Source organism: Pinus tabuliformis, chromosome X (genome assembly GCF_031772625.1).
Source record: "Pinus tabuliformis cultivar Carrire ecotype Pingquan chromosome X, CPIR1, whole genome shotgun sequence".
NCBI classification, from domain to species: Eukaryota; Viridiplantae; Streptophyta; class Pinopsida; order Pinales; family Pinaceae; genus Pinus; species Pinus tabuliformis.
In genome coordinates, this window is record NC_142308.1 from 125,809,002 (window position 1) to 125,833,435 (window position 24,434).

Consider the following 24,434-nt stretch of genomic DNA (forward strand, 5'->3'; position numbering starts at 1 on the left):
ATACTGCTCAGTATGCGTTTTCTTACGGAACACAGAGTGGGAGAGAAAGCCATCCTTATTCCGAGATATAAGAATATACAGCAAAGGGAGGCAACCATTGACCTCTTTTTCCATGGTGAACTTGATGGCCAAGGATCGGCTGTTGAGGTGATTAAAGAAACGATCCAACTCCTCAAGGCCATGGGGCCAGATGACATTAGTGTCATCCACATACCTTTTCCAAAGCTTAGGAAGAAGACGAGCTGAGGATAAAGCTTTGGCTTCGAAATCTTCCATAAAAAGATTCGCAACAATAGGGGAAAGAGGGGAACCCATGGCAACACCACAAGTCTGCTCAAAGAATTCACCCTCGAAACGGAAGAACGTGGAAGTGAGACAGATCTCCACCAGATGCGCGGTATCGAGATCTATTAGGCGATAGATCACTTCCAAGGCCTCCTTTATAGGGATTCAAGTATAAAGGGAGACCACATCAAAGCTGACGAGAATGTCCTCAGGGCTAAGCTTAATATCCTTCAACTCCTTAATGAAGGATGCAGAGTCTTTCACGAAGGACTCAGTGTGGCCAACCAGGGGCTTAAGTTTAAGGGCAAGGAACTTAGCCAGAAGATAGGTCGGACCGCCAATGGTGTTGACGATAGGCCTCAGAGGGGCCCCTTCCTTGTGAATCTTCGGTAACCCATAGATCCTAGGAGCAATGGGACTACTTTCAATGAGCTTATGGCACAGGGAACTCACTAAATTATTAGATTTAATGGCAAGAGCCACAGTCCTAGAAATCTTCTTCAGAGGGTTCTTGGGCAGTTTTTTATAACTGCCACTATTGTGGAGATGATCTAGCATCTTCCTCCGGTAATCATCTTTGTTAAGGATGATCGTAGCACCTCCTTTGTCCGCTTTCAGAACGACAATATCTTCGTTCTGATTTAAGGATTTTAGGGCGGAGGCTTCCTCGTAGCTGAGGTTCTTCCGAGGGGGCTTAGCCTTCCTAAGGACGACAGCACAATCCTGTCTAATAGTGTCCTTGATATTATCCGGAAGATCTCTAATCCCGAATTCCACATCGCAAATAATGTCCTCCACCGGGATTTTTCTAGGGGCAAGGGCAAAGTTTAGACCTTTGCTTAAAACACTGAAAACCGAAGGGGAAAAAGAGAAGCTAGAAAGATTAACCACCTTAGAATTGCGGGACATAACCCGGTCCAAATTCAAAACCTTATTGCTCAGGTTACCATCATTGTTATTGCTAGAAGATTCTGTTCCATTGCGATATAAAATGCTATTATTAAAATTACATGAATTATCATTATTATTATTAGAAAAATTATTCTCCGAAATAGAATTATTACCCTCATTATTATCGATATTACTATTATTAGAATAAAAATTCTTATTATTAATAATAATGTTATTCGTATTAATATTATTCTTATTATTAAGAAAATTACTAGAATTATATAGATTTTTATTATTAATGCTAGTGTTATGAGTATTAATAATATTATTATCGTAATAATAATTATTAACATTCTTATTACAATAATATAAATTCTTATTATTATTACTAATAGTGCCGTTATTATACTTACTAATATTCTTATTATGAGTATTAATAATATTATTATTGTAATAATACTTATTAATATTCTTATTACAATAATATAAATTCTTATTACTAATCGTACCGTTATTATACTTACTAATATTCTTATTAAAATCATTAGAATAATATGAATTTCTATTTTTATTAATAACGTTTTTATATTTATTAATAATAAGCAACGAAGACAGCCCCAGCGGCGTAGACCGCAGCAGAAGCAGCGCCAGCAACAGCAGCAACAGCAGCAGCGACAGCAACAGCAGCAACAACAGCCCCAGCTACAACAGCAGCCTTTGCGCAGTCAGAAGAGGCAATAGCTTCCCCAGCAACCTCTGCGTAGTCAGCCCCAGCAACTGTGCAGACAACCTCAGAGACAGCAGCAGCTTCAACAGCTACCCCAGCAGCCTACTACGCAACATCCTCAGCCAAAAAACGGGGTTGGCAGAGGGCGGTTCCGCCGAGGGAATCGCTCCACTCAATCTGTTGCTGGGCAGTCGGCCTCCGTTCCAAACCAGCCTTTCCCGAACACTGGTTTGAATCCGGAAGCTGCCCCATATGCGCCACTATAGCTAAATTTGCCCCAGAACCTTGCCCGAAACAAAGGCAAGGCTCCTTTAGTGTAAGCAAGCTCTGTCATCTTTTCTGGTTGCCCTCCATCAACCCCGCTTCCTACTTGGCTTATCTGATTGGAAAAATGACTCATTCCCAGATGGATTGTCGGATTAGCAATCTTGCTATCCACAATCTTTCTTCCATCCCTCTTTCCTTCAGCCAAACCAAATTGTTGGGCCTAGGGCACAAATATATTCCTCGACCTCCCCCCATGGCCATAGATGACATCTTCAAAGAGTATGCTTACTTTTCTCGTCTTTGTCGTCTCAGACAGTTTTTCAGACTTTCTATAAACGAAACCTATAATCCCTTTCGTTTACCTAATCCCACTTGGGAACCTCCTATTAATGATCCATACCTTAATCGCTCTCTCCATATTGGCCTATCCATCCTTCAGGACCGCATTGCTTCTGTAAACTTTTCCTCAAAACCCAAATTCTCCAGATCCCAGCTGCTTGCACTAAGGAGTCTTCGTCGGCTCCCTATTGTAATCAAACCAGCAGATAAAAATCTGGGCATTGTTGTTCTGGATAGAGATAGCTATGTTGCCGAAGCTCACCGACAACTCTTCGATCTCAATGTCTACAGGCAGTATGCAGCAGTTCCATGGATGGCCATCAGAAGATCTCTCAGTCAGCTTCAAGCCAGATATAGAAATCTTCTTTCAGTGCAACAATGGGAATACATAATGCAAGTCAAAACTCATAATGCTAGAGCTTGCAGACTCTACTTCATTTGGAAAGTTCATAAAAACCCGCCTGTCGGTAGGCCTATCTGTGCCTACAACGGTTTTATGTTAGAACCTCTCTCCAAATTCTTGCATTATAAACTTCTCAACACCTTGCTTGCTCAACCAAACCATCTTCCAGATTCTCTCACCTTATTACAGGATATTGAATCCAAGCGTTTTGCTGCAGATTCATTTCTTGTAACCTTTGATGTTGAGTCTCTGTATCCCAGCATTCCCACTCAGGAAGGCTTGCATGCCTTACGAGAAATGCTTGAGCAAAGCACTGCCGAGATTTTTACTCCAGAAGATGTCAACTTCCTGGTCAGCATAGCAGAATTGGTGCTCAAATGGCACTTTCTTCAGTTTGGTGGCACTTACTATCGGCAGATTCGAGGCACAGCTATGGGCAACAACTTTGCTGTGGTTTATGCCTGCCTATTTCTTTGCCACCGTGAGCAAGAAGTCTTCAGAAGATTCCCTGCCCCCGAGATTCAGCTCTTCAGACGCTTCATCGACGATGGCTGCATGGTTTGGAATGGCTCCAGAGACAGATTGGTTCAGTTCTTGGATTGCTACCAGTCCATCTATCCTGAGCACATTCGGATCACTTCTTACATCTCATCTTCTAGTGTCAACATTCTGGACATTGTGCTTTTCAAAGGTCCAAACATCATACCTCTGGAAAGCTTTCTACTCAATGTTTTCAGAAACCATTGAATGCCTATCAGTATATTCCTTTCTCTTCATGGCATCCTCGGCACCTGAAAGTGGCATTCGTGGTCAATGAGCTGCAGAGATACCTTCTTCGAGAGAGTAGTGAGTTGGGGTTTCTAGAGCTCAGGTGTGCATTCTACAACAAACTTCGGTCGAGAGGTTATCCACCGGATTTTCTCCAGCCTTGTTTTGCCAAAGTTCATTGGGATCAAAGGGATTGCTCTAATGCAGCAGGTATATGCGCGAGGTCCTCTTCACTCTTCCGGCCTCAAAAGGGCCCCCTTGGTGTTGAAGCTGGACTTCTGCAAAGCCACTAGAGCTTTAAACCTTGGGGGTTCCCTAAACCCTAAACTGCATGGAGAATTCCAGCGCTACCCTTTGCTACAGCATATTCCCAAGCCTTTGATCTGTTGGAGAAATCCGCGAAAGATTGGGTCATTCTACATGAGCAGTTCAGATCCTCGGCCATGATTCTTTCAGGAGCAGTGCATATTTTTCTGCAGATATTTCTAGAAGACTCTATTCAAGATGTTTCTAGAAGTCTCTAGAAGTTTCTAGAAGTCTCTATTCAAGATGTTTCTAGAAGTCTCTATTCATGATGTTTCTAGAAGTTTCTAGAAGTCTTTATTCAAGAAGTTTCTAGAAGTCTCTATTCAAGATGTTTCTAGAAGTCTCTATTCATGATGTTTCTAGAAGACTCTATTCTAGAAGTCTCTATTCAAGATGTTTCTAGAAGTCTCTATTCATGATGTTTCTCGAAGACTCTATTCTAGAAGTTTCTAACATGGCACTTTCCCTGTCCACTTTTGCTATATAAGGACAGCTTGTATCTCATTTCTTTTGTATCACTGATGAGTCCATAAATCACTGATGAGTCCATAAAGGACGAAACTAGTTTGATAATTGATAATACAAGAGAATTGTTTTACATATTATGTGTTTTGCATAATCTTCTGTCCTTAAGCATTTTTATTTTCAGTTTTATTTATCGGTTTTATTATCGGTTGTGTTTCAGTATTGTTCCCACCTTGATCTCTTTTGTTCTTAAGGCCTATCGTCAACACCATTGGTGGTCCGACCTATCTTCTAGCTAAGTTCCTTGCCCTTAAACTTAAGCCCCTGGTTGGCCACACTGAGTCCTTCGTGAAAGACTCTGCATCCTTCATTAAGGAGTTGAAGGATATTAAGCTTAGCCCTGAGGACATTCTCGTCAGCTTTGATGTGGTCTCCCTTTATACTTGCATCCCTATAAAGGAGGCCTTGGAAGTGATCTATCGCCTAACAGATCCCGATACCGCGCATCTGGTGGAGATCTGTCTCACTTCCACGTTCTTCTATTTCGAGGGTGAATTCTTTGAGCAGACTTGTGGTTTTGCCATGGGTTCCCCTCTTTCCCCTATTGTTGCGAATCTTTTTATGGAAGATTTCGAAGCCAAAGCTTTATCCTCAGCTCGTCTTCTTCCTAGGCTTTGGAAAAGGTATGTGGATGACACTAATGTCATCTGGCCCCATGGCCCTGAGGAGATGGATCGTTTCCTTAATCACCTCAACAGCCGGTCCTCGGCCATCAAGTTCACCATGGAAAAAGAGGTCAATGGTTTCCTCCCTTTCCTGGATATTCTTATATCTCGGAATGAGGATGGCTTTCTCTCCCACTCTATGTTCCGTAAGAAAACGCATACTGAGCAGTATCTTCATGCCAATTCCCATCATTTCCCTGCTCAAAAGTTGGGTGTTCTTAACACCCTCGCTACTCGTGCCCTTAGGATCTCTGATTGTGAGAGCTTTGATAAGGAGAGATCCCATCTCCTTAATGTCTTTGTGGAGAATGGATATAGTAGACGCCTGGGTCTGAAGGCTTTCCATAAAGCCTCAAAAAACGCGTTAATTAAGAAAGAGCCAAAAGAGCGTCGTCCAGGTGTCCATCTTCCCTATGTTCAAGGAACCACGGACAAGATTGCTCGGATCCTTAAAAGGTATGATATTCCCTCAACCTTTAGGCCCCTCAACACCATTCGCAATTCCCTCCAATCGTTGAAAGATCCCGTTAACCCTAAGGACATGAAGGGTGTCTACTTGATCCCTTGTTCTTGTGGGACCCCCTATATTGGGGAAACAGGACGCTCCATCCATCAAAGGATCTGTGAACATGCGGCCGACCTAAGACATGGGAGATCCAAGTCTTCAGCATTAGCTGAGCATGTGGAAAAGACCAAGCATCAGGTGTGTATTGAGGAGGCTAAGGTTGTTGCCAAAGTTGCTCAGTTCCACCATCGTAAATTGAGGGAAGCTATTGAGATTGAAAAGAGGCCGAGCAATCTCAATAGAGATGATGGTTGGAAAATCAGTAGGTGCTGGATTCCAGCACTATCTTCTTAGTCGGTTTTTTCTGCCCCCTCCTTGTTTTTGTGCTCTTTATATATATATATATATATATATATATATATATAATTTTATTTTATTTTTATTTTATTTATTTATTTATTTATTTTTATTTTTTTAGCATCCTAATATTAATATATAGTATTAACAATATTTAATAAATAATTTAATTAAATAAATAAATTACCTTTTTAAACTAACCATTAAATTATTTTATTTAATTTATCCTAACTTTTATTTATTTTATTTTTTGTTTTAATTATATCTATATATATATATATAGATATATATTTTTGATTATTAATAAATAAATTATTAAATTACTTTTTAAAACTAAACATTAAAAATTATTATTCTCAACCTAATATTATAATTTTAATTAATATATATATATATATATATATATATAGATATATATATATAATAATTATTAAATAATTTAAATAAATAAATAAATTATCTCTTTAATCTAACCATTAAAATTATTTTACTTATTAATCCTAACTTTTATCTTAATAACCTAATATTACAAATTTAATTAGAATATATATATATATATATATATATATATATATATATATATATATTATAATTATTAATAAATAATTTAAATAAATAAATAAATTACTTCTTTAACCAACCTTTAAAATTATTTTTATATATTTTTTAACTGATTTCCATAAATAATAATAATAAAAATAAACTAACCATTAAATTATTTATATATTTTTACCTAATTTAACTTATTTCCATAAATAATAATAAGAAAAATTATAATAAAAATAATAATATTATTAAATTAATAAATAATAATTTGACCTGGGTCCTAAGGTCAAAATTAGCCGTTAGTCAATTTAGCCGTTGGAGACTCTGCTCAGACTATTTATCATGCTAAGCTGGATCTGTTTCTTCAACTTGTCCTGACGATGAACCACACTAGTTGGTTCGAAACGCGTCGACAAATGTCTGTCTACATGTGATTTATGCCGAAGTTATTCTTTCAAATATTATGGATCACAGAAGCCTCAATTCAACTAGTCACTTCTTAGTCGGTTAATTATTTGAGCTCCTATCATGGATTGTAGGTGTCAAAGTCACCTTCTCACACATGCTCAGTCCGTAATGAATTCATGAACACATTCTTTCACACAAGCTTGAACAGGCCTATCATAGTCTATCAAGACAGTGCCTATGCAATGTCCAACCCATGTCAACAGTTAGTGCATGCTATCATTGATAGTCTCTCACTTTTGGTTTTGTTTGTACTTATATTTTGGTGAGTTTTTCCAATTGTCCCTTTTTCGCAGCTTCACTTTCGCGACTGTCACTTTCATGTTTTTAATTGTCAATTTTGATTTCTCTCACTTTAATTAGTGTCATTTTCATGTTATCTTCACTTTGGCATGTGTCTCTTTCACTGTTGTTCACATATTGCAAGTGTCATTCACACTTTTCTTTTCATATAGCAAGTGTCATATTTTAGTATGTTAAGTGTCACATATTGTATAAAATCTAGTTATAGTGTGTTTCAAGGGGTAATATTTGTGATAATGGGTTGTTCTCATAATTTAAACATGTATCATACTCATTTTCAAAGTTTCAAGCACTGTCGCACAAGTGTCGCCATTGTCATCGCAAAGTGTATCTTTAGTGTTACACTTGGAGTGAGCTGTCACAATGTTCTCGCATCGAGGAAAGTATCTTGTTCATATATTATAGGTGTCTTATGTTGTGTCATCAAGTAATCTAAGTGTGTGATCATGCTCAATTCTTGTTCTAGTTCAACTTCATCTCATTGATCCCACACTTAGCCAAAATTGGGAAAACTCCCTGACCGAGCCACCTAACCTCATCCGATCCTCCTAAACTACACATCGAATAGCATCAGTTCTCAAGAAACAATCTTGTCTCTTGGCACTGCGTAATGCACAGTCTCTGCCTCCCAAAATTATGCATTGCATAATCTCAGTGATCAAGCCCAACCCCTGAGCTCCAAAACTACACATATTTCTTCTCCAACAGTCCTTCACTATGCATTACACAGTCTTAGTCCTCAAGCCTCAGCCTTGAGCTCCTGAAATACACAACTACGGAGTCATTTGGCCTCATCTCTTTCTAGAACTGAGCAGTGGGAAAATTTATTACTCAAGCCCTCAACCTGCATCCTTGAGTCCCTCAACTACATAGTTGACATGCTCAACCTAGCGTAAACTACACATTGTGTAGTCTCAAGGCTCAGTCTTGACCCTTGTCTTCCTAATCTGCACAACTGTGCAATCCTAGAGCCCCTCTCTTAGTTTGCCACCCATTTCTAGCTCAGTCAATGAATCATCATGAAGCATCTTAGACTATGGGTTATTAGACTAATGTATTCTTGTCATGAGTGGATTATAGTCGCAGGTACTCTATCATGCTATGACAGGATGATGTTGTAGGAGATGGAGAAGCAGACAATGCTAGAATACACCTTTGTAGTTGCAAAGACAAGTTGATCAATCAAGAGAAGACAAAGGGACACCAGTTTGCAACAAAAATTGAAGACCAAGATCACATTGAAGATTCCTTATCTTCAAGCCACGAGGAGGAGGAATAAGAACAGCTTGTTCCATCTCTCGGGAAGATAGAAAGAAAGCAACAACAAAGAGTGGCTTGACATGGCCATGTCATCTTGAAATCCATGTCATCAGTGTCATGTCATGTCACGACTCATCATATGCCACATCATTTTATGGATTATGTAAATTCAATATTAGAGAAATGTAATGTAAATTGGAAGTCCAAGAGTCATCCATGTAATGTGATAAGTCATGTAGGAAGTCGAAAGGTCATAGAGAAGTCAAACAGTGATGAGGGTATTCCAAGAGTCACAAGGGAGGTGAATGAGCACCCAATTGTTATATATACACCCTCTTGGTACATGCAAAAGGAGTTTTCACCTTGGCTCTTCCTACCATGCATTAGAGAGGAAGATATTTGTTTTGGAGGAGCAAGTGACTGCTCTACCCTCCGCGCTAGTGGTGTTCACTAACTTGATGTATCTTGGAACTTTTACTTAATTTAGAAGCTCGTTGAGCCAACAGGATTTCATGCATATGTCATGAATATTGTAAGTCTATTTTTTAAATGTTTGCAATGTATGTTGTTTCATTTGTACTGAGGAAATTGAACTATTTTGGTGTCTTTGGTACTTATCTTATTGAAGGTGTGTTCTATTTGCTTTAACAATCGTTGCTCCATTGTGAACTATTTCATTGACTGACCAACAATTCACTTGTATGTTTATGCTCGTGTGCCTTTTCTAGATTAGTACTATTACTTGTCTTTAAATGGCTTGCTTTTCTCTTCCCTTTCGGTAGAAGGACCTTGATACACTCCGCAGTTGAAAATTTCACAAGGCATACTCACTCGCTGATTCGAAACTACCTGTGCATTACTCTCTTGTGTTGAACTTTGTAGCCAAGGAAAATCTATAAGAATATATGGTAGTCGGGATGATACTCCGGATGGGGCTCATGTTCCTAAGGGTGTGAGATATAATTGAGACTTCACATCAGGGAGACCCCCTTAATCGACAGATTTCCAGCACCGTCAACAGTCTCTCATTAAAATCTTATGCATCTTGTGCCTTATAATTTGGTATCAAACCCTGCAATTCAATATTGCTCTTTTCACACAAGCATTGGGTTCATTGATGATTTGTAAATAATGAGCCTATGATCTGTCTATGTCATCAACACGGATCCTTTGTGGAATTAAGTTTTGACCTTTGTGATTAAATGGTTACCCATGTTCACATTTGGCCTCAAGGCTTCAATTCAAGATCTAGGTGCACATACATATCCTTATTCACAATAATAGTGAAACATATAGCTATACATGAATATTATGGAAAATTAGAGAACCTCTTATGACTATGCTCTACTTCAATTTGCAAAAATCATTACATAAACAATGAATCCTTTTGTTGTTTCATCGTTTTAACACAATGTTTTTCACCTCTAATATCTACCCCACACTATTTTATCTTGTGTAGATATATCAAACCAATTAATTAATCATATCAACACCTAGTTTTAGGTAAGCAACCAAGCACTTAAGTATGGAGGAGCACCTCGGTGAATGGTGCCAAAAGAAACCAATGGCAATAAAAAAAATGAAACGTTAAAACATCTACTTGGGGTCACTATGGTGATAATCCCCATGTTATCAAGCTTGAGGGAAAGCCATCTAGGTTGTAGCTAACACACACACACACATTAATAGTTGAAGGAAATCCTCTAATTCTCTATATAATTTCATTAAAAGTATGTGACATTGTGATAGTATTCAAGTGGAAGGAAATTGATTTGTTAGTTGCACCCAATGACTCTAGTAAATAGAAACATGGGAAATAAAGCACCTAGCATAAGACACCAGCTATTTAGGAACTAAATGCTCTTTGGTGAACCTCCTTGTTAAGCAATTTAATTGGTGGTCAAATTACTTCATTAATTATCAACCCAAGTTCGCGTACTTGTGAAGTGCATGTGCATAATATATGCTAGGAATTCTATTTTTTATTAAAAGATGAAACTGAAATGTAATTTCTATTGAGGAAAAGTGTAACTAGATTAACTCATATCATTCCTATGCACATGTTCTTTCCATCAAAAAAGTTATTTCGAAAGAAAACTAGTCTTAAAGGCAAAATCAATTGAATTGAATTGAAACTTATTCTACTTGACAAGAATTAAAACTTACTCTATTGAACTGAATTAGAAAGATTATTCTAATGAACATAATTCAAATCTTATTCTACTTGCAACAAATAGAAATGCTTTTCTAAGTGTTGGAAATTAAAGTCTCTACTTTATTAATCAATAAGAAAACTTTTAATCTAAGTGCTTCAGAATTATATCAAGAAACAAAACTTGAAAGGGATGATCCAAAATACAACTTTAAGGAACTACTAGTGTGTGCAATTGTGAATAGAATCGATATGGTCATTAACTCATAAAAAAAAACAATTGAGGTAAGCAAATTAAGAAAGGAAATATATATATATATATATATATATATATATTTAAGCATATGTTATCAGATCAATGAAATTCACATTAAGCATCTTTTGTAATTCCTCCTTAACAATTTCTCTCATATTAGGATTCATCCTTCTCTGAGGTTGTCTAATTGGTTTGACATTTTCTTGAATGTAAATGTGATGTATACATGTGCTAGGATCAGTTCCCTTCATATCAGTATATTCCCATGCATATGCATAAGAATGCTTTTGTAGCATCTTTATCAATTTTCTCTTTTGAAATTCTTCCAGGTTATTGTTAATATTTAATGTTTTCCCCGAAATTTTTTATACTAAGGAGTTGCCAAACTTTTCCATAGAATGTAAATCCATTTGATGATTTGATAAATATTCGATATTAAATTGCTCTTGAAAAGTTTGGTCTTGCTCACAATATGAAGAAGAATCATTATTATTCATCAAATTTATTAATTGATCTTCCTCATCTATTTGTGAAAGAGTAAATATTGGTTTAATGTCACCAAAGTCTTCATCATCATCATCTATCCAAACTTCACTTTCTACTTCAAATTATTGTTTTTTCAGGTGGGTATAATGTGAATTTCTTAGTAGATCTACCATCAGAAATGTACATATCACCAAATCTACAACTTATGAATGCATCAACTGTAGCTAGCCAAGGTCTACCAAGGATTAATGTATGGCCTCCTAAATTATTATTGGGAGTTAAAATAATAAAATCAACAAGATACTCCCATGAATCTAAATAAACAGACACATCTTCCAAAATACCATTTGGTTTGATAACAGATCTATCTGCTAATTGTAGTAAAGGTAGGGTATATTGAAGATTGGAAAGTGTTAATTGATCCATAGTTTGTTTGCTCATAATATTAATTCTTGCTCCTAAATCAATCTAAGTGTTTGGGACTTCAATACCATTAATGTGGATTTTTACAATAGGGCTACCAGCATCTAAATATGTTTAGACTATTGGTTTCCCCATCATAATATCTGCAATCTTTTCTCTTTCTTCTTGGTTTTTTAATGCACAACTCCTTAATTGTTTTTTCAAATATAGGTATTAATCCTTTATATCTTGGAGTAAAGGAATTGCGATGCAAATATTTTTCAATTCATCTAGCATATCATATTTTGGTAAAAAATTACCTTTATATTCCCTTACTGATTTCTAGTATTTCAGGAAATGGAGGATTTTGTAAGGAAACACAAGGTTGTTCTATTAGAGGAATTGTAGAAGTTGGCTTTATTTGGTTTTAATCTAGTTCTATAGGAACAATTTCCTTTTGAGGAGTCTTTTCTTGATCAAGAATGTTTCTTTTTTCAGGAATTGTATCCTCTTTAAATTCTTGGATGACAACTAGTGGTGATTTCTTTTGAAAAACCTTACCAGATCTAAGTTGGACATCATTTATACCTAAGGGGGCTATCATCTAGGCTTGAAAATTTTGACCCCATATATTGAGATAGGTTGTTGATTTTTATTATTTGGATTTGGAAGTGGTTGAGCAAGTAGTTGATTGGATTTCTGAGGAAAAGGAATGGATGGTAATGGAAGTGGTTGATTTCATGGTTGTGGTTGAATCAGTTGAGGGGGGTAGTATTGAGGTTGGTATGGGGGATATGGGTATTGAAATTGAGGATAGTGGGAATTTCTACCATAAAAAATTTTCTAACCTTTTGCCCAAGATGGGTTTTAAGGTTGAGGTGGCCAAGGTTGCCAAGGCATAAGTGCATTCTAATTTCTCTTAGGTTGCTCATATGATTGATATTGAGTATTAAGACGTTGTGCCATACCTGGTTGTTGAGATTGCCATGGTCTTTTAGCAATAAAGAAAAGTGGTTCAACTTGGCTTGATCCAACTTCACGGTGAAAGATAACCTTAAGCCCAGCTATTGAAGGACATTCTTTTGTATCATGATTTTCAGCACATATGACACAAATCTCTACAGTATTAAGAGGACATCCTCTTAAGGCATGATTTTTCCTATACCTAGGATAAAAATAGCTAATGAAACATTCTTAGATTTTTGCTTGTTATCTTTAGAGTATCTAATTGTTCACTAAAATTTCCAAGGATATTTGTTTTGAAATTATCAAGCAAATTTCCTAGTTCTGTTCTACTTACTGTTCCGTATGCATATTTACTAACCCTTTACATGGCTGAATCTCTTGGAATTTTACCATATCTAGCCTTACCTCTTGAAATATGCTTGCACAATTCACAGATTTCATCAAATGATAATTGGGAAACATCTCCTTTTCCCATTAGATTGAGAATATCAAACCACTCATCTCTTATGGCTTTTAACAAAAGCGCTTTTAATTTCTCCTCATCTAATTATGCATCTTGGCACTTTTGATATTGTAGGCAAATATTTTAACTAGGTATTCAAGGCTTTCATCCTCCTTTTGCATCATCTTAAAGACTTCATCTTTATGGTTATCATGCATACAATAATCTTTGTATTTTTCTATGAATACACTCTTCATTTCATCCCATATTCTAATAGAGTGTGTTCTTAGACCCATAAACCATTTAAGGGCTCCATCTTTTAGAGAAGCTAGAAATAAATTCAATTTTTGAGTATTGAGTAAATAGTCATAAGATCTACATAATACTGTAAACTAAAAAAGAAATGTCTCAAGATCCTCAATTCTTAAGCCATAAAAATTGGGAAGAATAGAAGGTGAGATAGTTTTCCTTATGGATGTGGTATCTTTATTAAATATAAGGAATCCATAAGGGTCTTGTTCTACCCTTCATCCTCTACCACCTCATCCACCACATCCTCTATTTCCTCCTCTGCCTCTTCCCCCACCAATCCTAAGTTCACGACCATCTACATTATGTACTTCTCCTTCCCCTTCTCCTACCATTATAGATTCCTCAGAGCTAATATAAGGTTCAACAATAGGATTGTCTACTTCTTCGTCTAGTTCTTCTACTAATGGTATCTCAGAAAAAAAGTTTCTTCCTTTTCCTCACTAGGAACCTCTAATTCCTATCTTGAGAGTTGTTCTCCTCTTGAAGAGAGAAATATAACTCCTTCAGTAGGGGATGTAGGTTCTTCAAATACAACTTCTGTGGAAGAAGTTGGTGGGTCCCTAGATTGAAGTTCATATCTGTGTACCTCAGGAAATCTATATCTACCTTCTATGGATGGGATCTGAGTGTCAGTGGATGTTGTGGCACTACGTGGTCTAGTGGAGGTGGTTTCCATTAAACTATGTCCTCTACATCTACTTATAAATCTACCCCTAGAATATCATTCTCTATACATGCATTCTAAATGATTTTAATATGATTTTAGCTATGCATCTTGTTGTAGCCGCTACAACACCACCCAAATTTTTAGGCATATCCAAAATTTTGGGTACCCCACTGCTTGCCCCAGGCTACTAGGGCTTCGATAAGGCCTTCAACCGGTTACTCTCCCTATGACCCTTCCTAGAAAACCCTGTTGATGCACCCTCTCATGTTATAAGCCTTATGATTACATTAGGGTTTGAGGGTGTGTTGCTTGAAGGAACACTGGGAGCCCTGTGACTTCGAAGCATATACCCTATAGTTGATTAGTGGAGGCACCTGGGTGTAGGTGGGCAGACCTTAATCCATCTTTCCCTGTGGTTGGCCATATTAGGGTTTGGAAGGAACCCTAGATTGTCTTCATGATCTAACCCAATTCATATACCTCTGGGGGGCACATTTTCATCGACGTTGTTTGGCATTATGGTAAGAATCATTGTATGTCATGTTTCACCTAGATTCACAACTGGTTCCCCATCCCCAGCATGCGCATTAGGGTTTGGGAGGGTTGTAACTTTCCTTTGCATCCTTATAGCACTAGGCTCGTGTGATTGCAAATCCATGTTAAGGACTACTTCTAGACACTTACTCTATAATTAAATCACCACCCTAAGCAACACATAATAATAAAGTCACTTAAAATTAGTGCCTCCCAGAAATGCCTAAATTTTAAATTGATTTCCAGATTGAAGCACGATTTTCTCAAACCATGAAATTTGTAACACTTTGATTTGGAATGTTGTAATTCTTGTTCCTTTAGTGAATTGTTTTTATTTATTTTTACTCATTTTATTTAAGTTCCATGCTTTCACATGCAAAATATATACATGAGTACATCATTTCGGTAAACTAATAAGTTTTGTTTCATATTCTCTTCAGGAGATCGAAGGAAGGTAGCTTGGATGCATATCAAACGAGTCGATTCTTATGTTAAATTAATGCCATGATGCGACATCACTTAGATGAAGGGGCGAGGGATGTTTAAATTGTTTCACATGAACCTCGTAAAAGCACGCAAAGTCAATGCATATACCAACTAAAATGGACTAGGCATGCATAATGGACATTCAAATTAAGGGGAAATTGTATGCGCTTTGGTGAAAGAAGGAAGAAAGTTCTATGTCATTCACGACAAGAATTACTCCTAGGTATATCAAAAAGGCGATAAAGTGTGGCGACAAGGGGGAGAAAGCACATTCTTTATGAATGGAATGGGAAAATGAAAGCACGTATTGGACACAATCGAAATACTAAATCTACCATATGTGTGATGGCTATAAACTAAAAGGAAATAACCTTTTAATAAGTGACCCTAATGCTGGCCTTTGTAGATATGTTGGGAGTTATAAATTTAAAGCAAAATTATTCGAGCATATATTGGAATGAACACATCGAATGTGAAGGAGTCATCTATGTTCCTAGGATGGAAGGATCACATGAGGTTTTAGCGTTGGGTGATGGCCATTGCACTCAGGGAAGCAATAAGGGCGCATCCCAAATCAATAGAGGCCGTGCAAACATTCTCACCACACAGCAAGCTATGGTATAATTTGTAACATAGCACATTAAGATAATTAAGAAGCTCAAACTTCAAAAATGATGCGGAAAACCCATGTATCGTGGTCCTATGGAGACTAGGAGAAGGTGGTTGGGTTTCACATCAAACGAAAAAAAACACCTTATGTTTCACAGTCAATGGTTCATAATCCCTGTATGCACGTAGGATATTATTAACGCTAGCATAAAGCAATCTTGTCCTCCAGACATCATTTTTATTTAGGGGCCTCCTAAAGCCAGTGCGATGTCATTGCATTAACCAGCCCCCCACGTAGACTGCACACAATGGCATAAATGGAAATAGGAAGGATCGACCCTAGATTGATACAAGTTACACCAGGATTTGAACAAATTTATCATGGATATGGTAATAAAGGATCACATTAAACCAAACATCGAGAATCCAAGCACTGAGAGTGAGGCCTTTTATTTATGGGTAGCATGTTATGTTTTGTTGCCATCAATGCATATAATTACGCGAGGGCTGCATTAGAATGGTTTCATAATGCAGAAAGATAGTGATGGAGCAATGCTAGCCTATTCCTATGACACTCCTTTCATGTTAAGAGTAAGCCAGAAAGTGGGTGGAGTTGCCTAGTTAAAGTAGCAGATTTTTAACCATTTTTTGGATTGGATAAGCAAAGCCTAATCCCATGCAATGTACAAGAACCCAAAAATATTGCATGGTTTCAACCATCCAGAAAAGAATATAAAGTCTTAGAGAGGCCACGCTCAACATATGGTATCAAATGTTAGAGGTGTGTTGTTTTCAGCTCAAGGGTGTCATGTGATTGCTTATATTTGGGTGTCAACAGAACGTGCATGTTGGAAATGTTGGAGCGATAAAACCAAATGTTTATGACCACTATTGACTATGAGCCACATGAAAATGTGTGAAGGATAAATGGTTGTCAAAGGAATGCATCATGCTTTGATAATTGCGTCGCCATGGTAGATTGAAGCTATGACTTGACCATCGCAGTCGTTGGACAGGTCGTGAAGTCACTTGGAATGATGCTCACAAGTGAAACTTTGCGACCATGCGATCTCTCCAAGTCACAGAATCACAATTTTGGAGCCTTGAACAAATGCCAAAAAGATGCAACCTAGATGTATGTGACCCTGTGACCCCTAGTGAGTTGAACATCCATTGAAGTCGTTGAGTCACATTCCAGCATGCAGCCAAAAAGTGCGACTTCCCTTAACGCAACCCTGTGACCTCTCACAAGTCACCAGGTTGCTAAATCGTACCCCAAGTCAACCTCCAGGCAATACGACCCCTCAAATTTTGTGATTGTACGACATCTAAGCCAGAATCATGACCTAAGGATAGCATGTATTTAAATCTTCACTCGTCGAAGGTATCTTCTTTGTGATGTGAGGAAACAGAAGCATGAGTAACATTACCTCCCATGACCATTAATGTTGACTCCATCTTAAGGGGAAAATGGAATTTTAAAGAGGTGATAAAAGCAACGATTAAAGCCAATATGGAGGACTATGGAATTCCAACCCATCCCGATGACAATATCTTAATACCATACATGCCTGCATATTATTGTTCAAATTACTTGCTATTTCTTTTGTTTTATTAGACTCGCAACGATGATTAATCAATTGTCATATGTGTTGCAGGATGGATAGTTTGTTTTGAAGTAAAACAATGAAGCTTCATTCGATACTTATTATACTTCATGGAAGGTTTGCGTGGACAGAGAATTGTTTTCTTGCTAGGAGCCAAGAGATTAGGGTTTCAACAAGAAAATCAACATTCATGTAATGAAGGGACCACAACCTTGTTCAATCACTCATTAGGATTGCATGAAAACATTAGGGTTTGGATTTAATATGATTAAATTCATAAAGAAGGACATGGAAGACAGGATACCATTGAAGAAATTACAGCTTGGTGGAGTGGGATATCCCTTCATGGTCTCCTAAGGAAATCTATATTTGTGCCGCTCCTTGAATCAAAGATGCCTATGCAAGTTAGGGCAAGGAAACCACACTTAACACTCACCCTATGGATACCAGCAAGCCATAAACAGAAACATATCCATGGAAGTCCAGGAAGACCCTGCAAATCCACTCGCTCTGACAATGCCATAGCACGAGAAAGGACTATCCAGGGGTCCAAAGTTGATTTTGGTTCTTCATGATTATTATTGTTTATTTATCTATTTTTACATTTATGGTATGGTTCTTCGATCATCAATGTGTATAACTACTATTATTTTCTTGCAGGGTATAAGAGAACGAGAATTTCAACCTATGTGGAGAGATCTAGGGTTACTTGCAGGAAACCTTACAGCCAAGATGTCCAACCAATAAACAAGATGACTCCACATAGTTGATCGATGCACTATGTCAACCGCGATGAAAAATGTCATAGCAAACAAATGATCATTCCATGCAGGCAATGAACCACACAATTTGGTTTTGTACTCTGACAACTGCCTTGGCGATAAGCCCTCTAGGGTTTACAAGAACCCTCTACACATTCCTCTTCTCTTTCATCATTATGTAAATTTTCTCATATGATATCAACAGTTAAGCTAAGATCAATTAATATTGTACTAGGCTGTAGGCATGAGAGAGCAGTGAGGAAACTCAAGAGTCATGAGGGTAGATAAAAGGGCATGAGAGAAGGCCAAAGGTCACAATAGGTGAATGGTCACCTGACCTCTATAAATGTGCCCTCATGCCTCAGTTAAAGGGACTTTAGCACTTGAGTTGAGGCTAGGAATAAAGAGTTAATTTATGCTTCAGAGATAGAGCCACTCAGCGCTTGGGATCTAGTAGAGTGGATTTTCAATGGGGCTAGGGTTTTGGCATTGGGCAATGGTATGAGCAGCCCATGTTCCACTATTGGTTTTTGACCAATTGCATGATATGTATTTGAAGTTGCAACAACCTTAATAAGATGTTGTTTATCTTTGACACTAATTCCCATGCTGACTCATGGTGGTTGTATTAGCTGTCTGATACTTCGTTATATTTGCATGTGTGCTTTCATATACGCAATATGTTATGGACTAGTACATAGTGGTTGCATGTATTTTTCGATTTCGAATATGTTTTTACTTGTTCCTTGCCATGTCGGTGACCTATTTTGAACTATTTTGCAATTAACTTCTGGGATGTTCCTGTTTATTGTATGTATAATTGGGTTTTAGCTCACTAATCCCTCTCATGGAATATCTCTTTTTATTGTTGTTGAGACTTCTTTGTACCTCTTTCTGCAACTTGTCAATCTAGGGCGGAATTTGTTTCACTACCTGAGCATTCATTCTTATCCCACTCTGACACCTTCTCATTTGATAACCAAGAGTAGAAACATTCATGGTGGCAGCCGGGCCCACATACCGTATGGGGCTCCTATCCCAAACGGTGTGAGATCTAATTGGGAATTCACACCAGAGAGACCCCCTTAGTTGTTGGCGGTACATTTCATCCCGTCAATGCATCTATAGGGCGAATGCATCTAAGATGATATGAAAACAAAAAATAAAGTCCTATATACACTTCCAAGGTAATGACGCCAAAATATTAGGTAATTTAATTGGTGGTCAAATTACTTCAATAATTGTCAACCAAGGTTCGTGTACTTGTGAAGTGCATGTGCACAATATATGCTAGGAGTTATAGTTATGATGAAAAGTTGAAACTAAAATGTAATTTTTATTGAGGCAAAGTGCAACTAGATTAACTCATGTCATTCCTACGCACATATTATTTCCATCAAAATTGTTCTTTCAAAAGAAAACTAGTCTTAAAGGTGAAATCAATTGAACTAAATTGAAACTTATTCTACTTGACAAGAATTAACATTTACTCTATTGAACTAAATTAAAAATATTATCTAATGAACAAAATTGAAATCTTATTCTACTTGCAGTGAATTGAAATGCTATTATAGGTGTTGGAAATTAATGTCTCTACTCTATTCAAAAGAAAGGAAAATTTTAATCTAAGTGCTTCAGAATTATATCAAGAAACAAAACCTGAAAGGGATGATCCAAAATAAAACTCTAAGGAACTACTAGTGTCAGTTGTGACTAGAATTAAACGGGTCATTAACTCATAAATCCAAAATAAAAGTATTGATTTAAGCAAATTAATAAAGGAAATATTTTTGATCTTTTTAACATATGTGAGCACTCGATCTGTGCAAACCCATCGATGTCAAATCATGAAAAACAGAGTAATGGAAAAGAGACTACTCATGGAATGAATCAACAACTAAAATGACCAACAACTAAATTAACTTACAACTCTCTGGGGGGGCTCTTATTGAGTGTAAGTAGGAAATGGCTTCAATTAACGAGTTATTCACCCACACATTTAATCACTAAAGGAACAGAGTAATTTTATTAAAAGAAAAAGTCTGCAATATAAAAAACGATTACAGGAATTAAAGATGTTCATTTCCTCGCTCCAAGGCTTTCTATAATCCTATGTTGAATAAAAGTTGTAAGAGTTATAAGCTGAGAAGTTAGTTTATACTTGACAACTGAGAGATTAAATCAAAATAGGAATCATTCTTCTCATGATTTGCTACCAAAAGAAAAAATCATGAAAAGGTTTTGATTTGACATATCGTAATCTTTGATTCCAAAATTTTCTCGTTCAATCCCACTCTCACTTTTCGATGCCACGATCTTCGTTCAAATTATGCACGAGGTTGGAGTATTATAACCGGAATAGACTTTTGTTTTGACCATTAGATTTCTCTAACCCTGTGAGTTACCAGAACAGTATAATAGGTGGATGTCCATATGTTGAACATTTTCCATCTCCCTATATCCTTTATTCCTCTTCAAACGTGTTGGAACTTGCTTAACCATGGATGTAGCAAAAAAATCTTTGGTTAGCTCCAAAATGAGTGCATTTCGGTAGCTATATAAATGTTTGAAGTAAATTTCATAAAGAAACAATATACTATAAACGATGAATGAATGATACATTTTATTATGTCTGATCATATATGAAGTGACCTTTCAACTTGAAAATGCAACAAACTATCGTGAAAAGGATGGAAATGAAGGTAAGAGGATATAAAAAAGAAGCTAATTTAGGACTTCAACACTCCCTATGTTTAAACAAAGAATATAGTGCCAATATTGATATATCTATTAATTTAATTATTTAAGTAGTATTTAATCGTGAATTTCATGCTACTATGCATATACATTGAGTTTAATAAAGTTGCATGACCTTTGCTCTTCAAGCTTCCTATGTTCTCTTTACATCTCCTCGTTGATGTCCTTCTTCACTATAGCCTTAATTATTAATGGGCTACCTTGGAAGACCAACCATCACAATGGTTTGTTTCTACTTCTATTTCTCTCAACTTTGCAAAAAAAAATTAATTACATGCTTATTACGAATTTGCAAGAGGTTTGGTGAGGATTCAATTTAGATAAATTGAGGTCCCTTATCTAGCCCAAAATCTCTTGCATTTCTCTAGTTCTCTTGTCTCAAAGCCCATCCAACCCAACATCGATCTAAACTAATAAGTCAAGAAACATTTGGTATTTCTTGAATGCTACCCTCCCGCTCCGCAACTGAAAGTCTTGTAGACCTTTTCTATGGTATATGGCATGCCTCCTAACTCTTCACAACTGAGGAGATATGAATTTTTTAAATGTATATATTAATTTCCCATCCATAAGTTAGGTTTTCCCAGCTAATGTCAAGTTGACCCCAAGGAAAATTGGACCCCAAAAAGATGATGTCCAAACACTATAAATATGCCACACAAGTGGCTCATTTAATTAATGTCCCAATGAAGAAAACACTCTTGGTTTTGATCCAAGATTAGAGTGAATAGTTCTAAGGCTCATACCTAATGAACTAGGTCAAAGAAAGGAGAACAAAGTGGAGTGTATAGCAATGCTCATACCCAAGTTTTATGAGGCCTCTTTAGCACATATTTCAAGGTTATTTTAGACTATTGTTTGAGCATAAATTAGATTTGAATTGGGAGGTTGAAGTCATATTCATCCAGGTCCAAATTAAGCACAAGTTGCTATCCAAATTAAGCCCGGGTTGGAATCCAAATTAAGCTATGTGTTTTGACAAGATAAGTCTATGTTTTCGGTGGTTTTGGTCAATTACGTCTATGGCTTGAGGAGGAGCGCACCCCTGCAGTAAAAGATGAATTAGCATGTAGATTTAAAAGTGTGTTTGTGGTTCTCTGCAGTCAAGCTCTGTGGTGGAAATAATTAAGTTTTGTGGACTTTAGGGAAGAAACAAGGTCAAGTTGAGGAAGATTAGAATCTGGGCAAGAGAAGAGGTTATTTGTGGCATTTCCTTGGGTATATTATGTGACAATATCGTGGTATATTATAATGTTGTATCTATTATTACCATTTTTTTGGAGTAGGTCTATCTCCTACAAGGATTGGATGGTAAACTTAAGTAAGCCAAAGGAAAGGACCTAGTATTATGCACAAGCTAAGGGCATGCATAAGAGAAAATAACACAGTGAGGTGTGTAGCAAGTCAAAAGGAGAAAAGGAAAAAGGTTAAGGGTATTGGTTGATCTCTAAAAGATTAAGGTTGCAAGTAGAAGAGGACAAGGTGCAGGAACATGCAAAGGAGCAGGACAAATGGTTGTAATCAAGTTTGAAGGTGCAAACCTAAGGGTGGCTTGATTGGGTGATAATCTATTGAAGAAAAAAAAAATGTGGTGAACTAAGAAATGTTGTAGGTTGGTGCCTACAAATTATTGAGTTAATGCTTAGTTGAGGTGATTGGAGTCTCGTGTAGGTTGTTGCCTATGAAATTACCGAGTTGGAGCTCAACTAGGGGATTGAAATCTCCTTTAGGTTGGTACCTACGAAAGTTGTTTGTTGGTGATTACATAGGATTGGTTTCCTCACAAATGGTTGTAATGAAATGAAGATTGTTTACAAGTATTTCTTCTTCAAGTTTTGAGTTTCAATTTTATCTATGTGTTCATACATTGTGGATGATTGATTATGTGACGTGAATTCAATTTCAAGAATAACTAAGTGAACAATTGTTAAAAGTACTGAAATACTAATTCATCCCCCCTCCCAAATATTTTTAACAATACTTGTCAACTCTTTAAATACAACAAAACCTGTGAACTCACCTCTACCTCTTTCCTATAATGATATGACTAAAAAAAATAGTTTTCACAAATTATTTCTCTCAGTTGTACCTAAGATCCAATTTTCTCATCTAGTTTTTGTCGTTCTCCTCTTCTAAAATATCCAGATAATACCTTCCCATCCTTATACACTAACACACTCTCACTCTATCACTTTCATTCTAAGTCCCCAATCTCCCTAACCCATATTAACTCAACCTTTATTTTTCTTTGCCACACACCCACCAACACCTATGCATATAGTAACAACAATGACAAACCCTTAACATTATATTGTTACATCTTCTTTGTTAGGTATGGTCCACATTGATACTACACCTCAAACAAATTATATGGATATTTCCAAATTACATGATGCATCCTTCAACACAACACAATCATGGCTATACAGGTTCTTGCCATATTTATACTCAATCAACCTATATACACATCACCATTAGACTACAATTTTACCCCACAAAACATTTCATATCTATTATGTGCCATAGTCATTATAGTTTTCTTATTTATACTCTGAGAGAAACACATCGAATCATACACATGGAAGCTTCACTTGATATTGACCACCTCAATTGTACAACAAGTTCTACACATTGGTGCACAAATGAGCAACCATTCTAAATAACTACAAGTTTAGGTTTGAACACCTTTACCAAATAATAAATCCTTAGGCATTTTATGTTTCCATCATATCTATTGTAACCTTACCAAAGAACAATGACAAGAGACCATACTAAATCACACTCAACCTTTTAGGGTCAGATCCATAGTTAATGACATACCACCCTCTCATCTAATTTCTCCTATATCGCATCCCCCATCTTGTGACCCAACTCTATACATGCAAGAATCAATGGACTTCAAGTTAGCCCTAATGGGACTACCTCATTCTCTCATAATCCAATCATCCAAAGCCATCTTAGTGCTAAGACCATATTATTCAATAATAAGACTTTCCTTACCACTAGATTCACTCTAATATCAACTTCACACTACTCCATTAGAGAAATTTCTTGGTAATGATGCCACAAATTCACCACAAGGACTCACAAGTTTCATCACATCAGATCAAGAATCAAAGGGACTAGAAATTTGGATCCTAGACACAAATTGGACTTCTTCAAAATCGTTAAGTTATTCAATATACACCCTTAACCTATTAACTCTTTGCTATGCACATCTTTAGTTAAGATTCTCTCATATTTTTACTTCCTGTCCGGACTAGAGTTCTTCACATGTTTAAGTATTATATTGGCTTCTCTCTCCACATATGAAACTTTCTTGTTTTAGCACAACAATAGAACAATTTCTGGAAATGATAACTAAAGGCAATTTCCAAAAGGAAAA

At 36.7% G+C, this 24,434-nt stretch overlaps 1 protein-coding gene across 1 annotated transcript; it reads left to right on the top strand.

Moving 5' to 3' along the window:
- Window positions 1–2,423: 2,423 nt before the first annotated feature.
- LOC149138755 (uncharacterized) lies at window positions 2,424–3,659 on the top strand. Its single transcript, XM_089450484.1, has one exon. It carries the CDS (start codon window positions 2,424–2,426, stop codon window positions 3,657–3,659), a length of 1,236 nt encoding a protein of 411 aa, XP_089306610.1.
- Window positions 3,660–24,434: the final 20,775 nt, after the last annotated feature.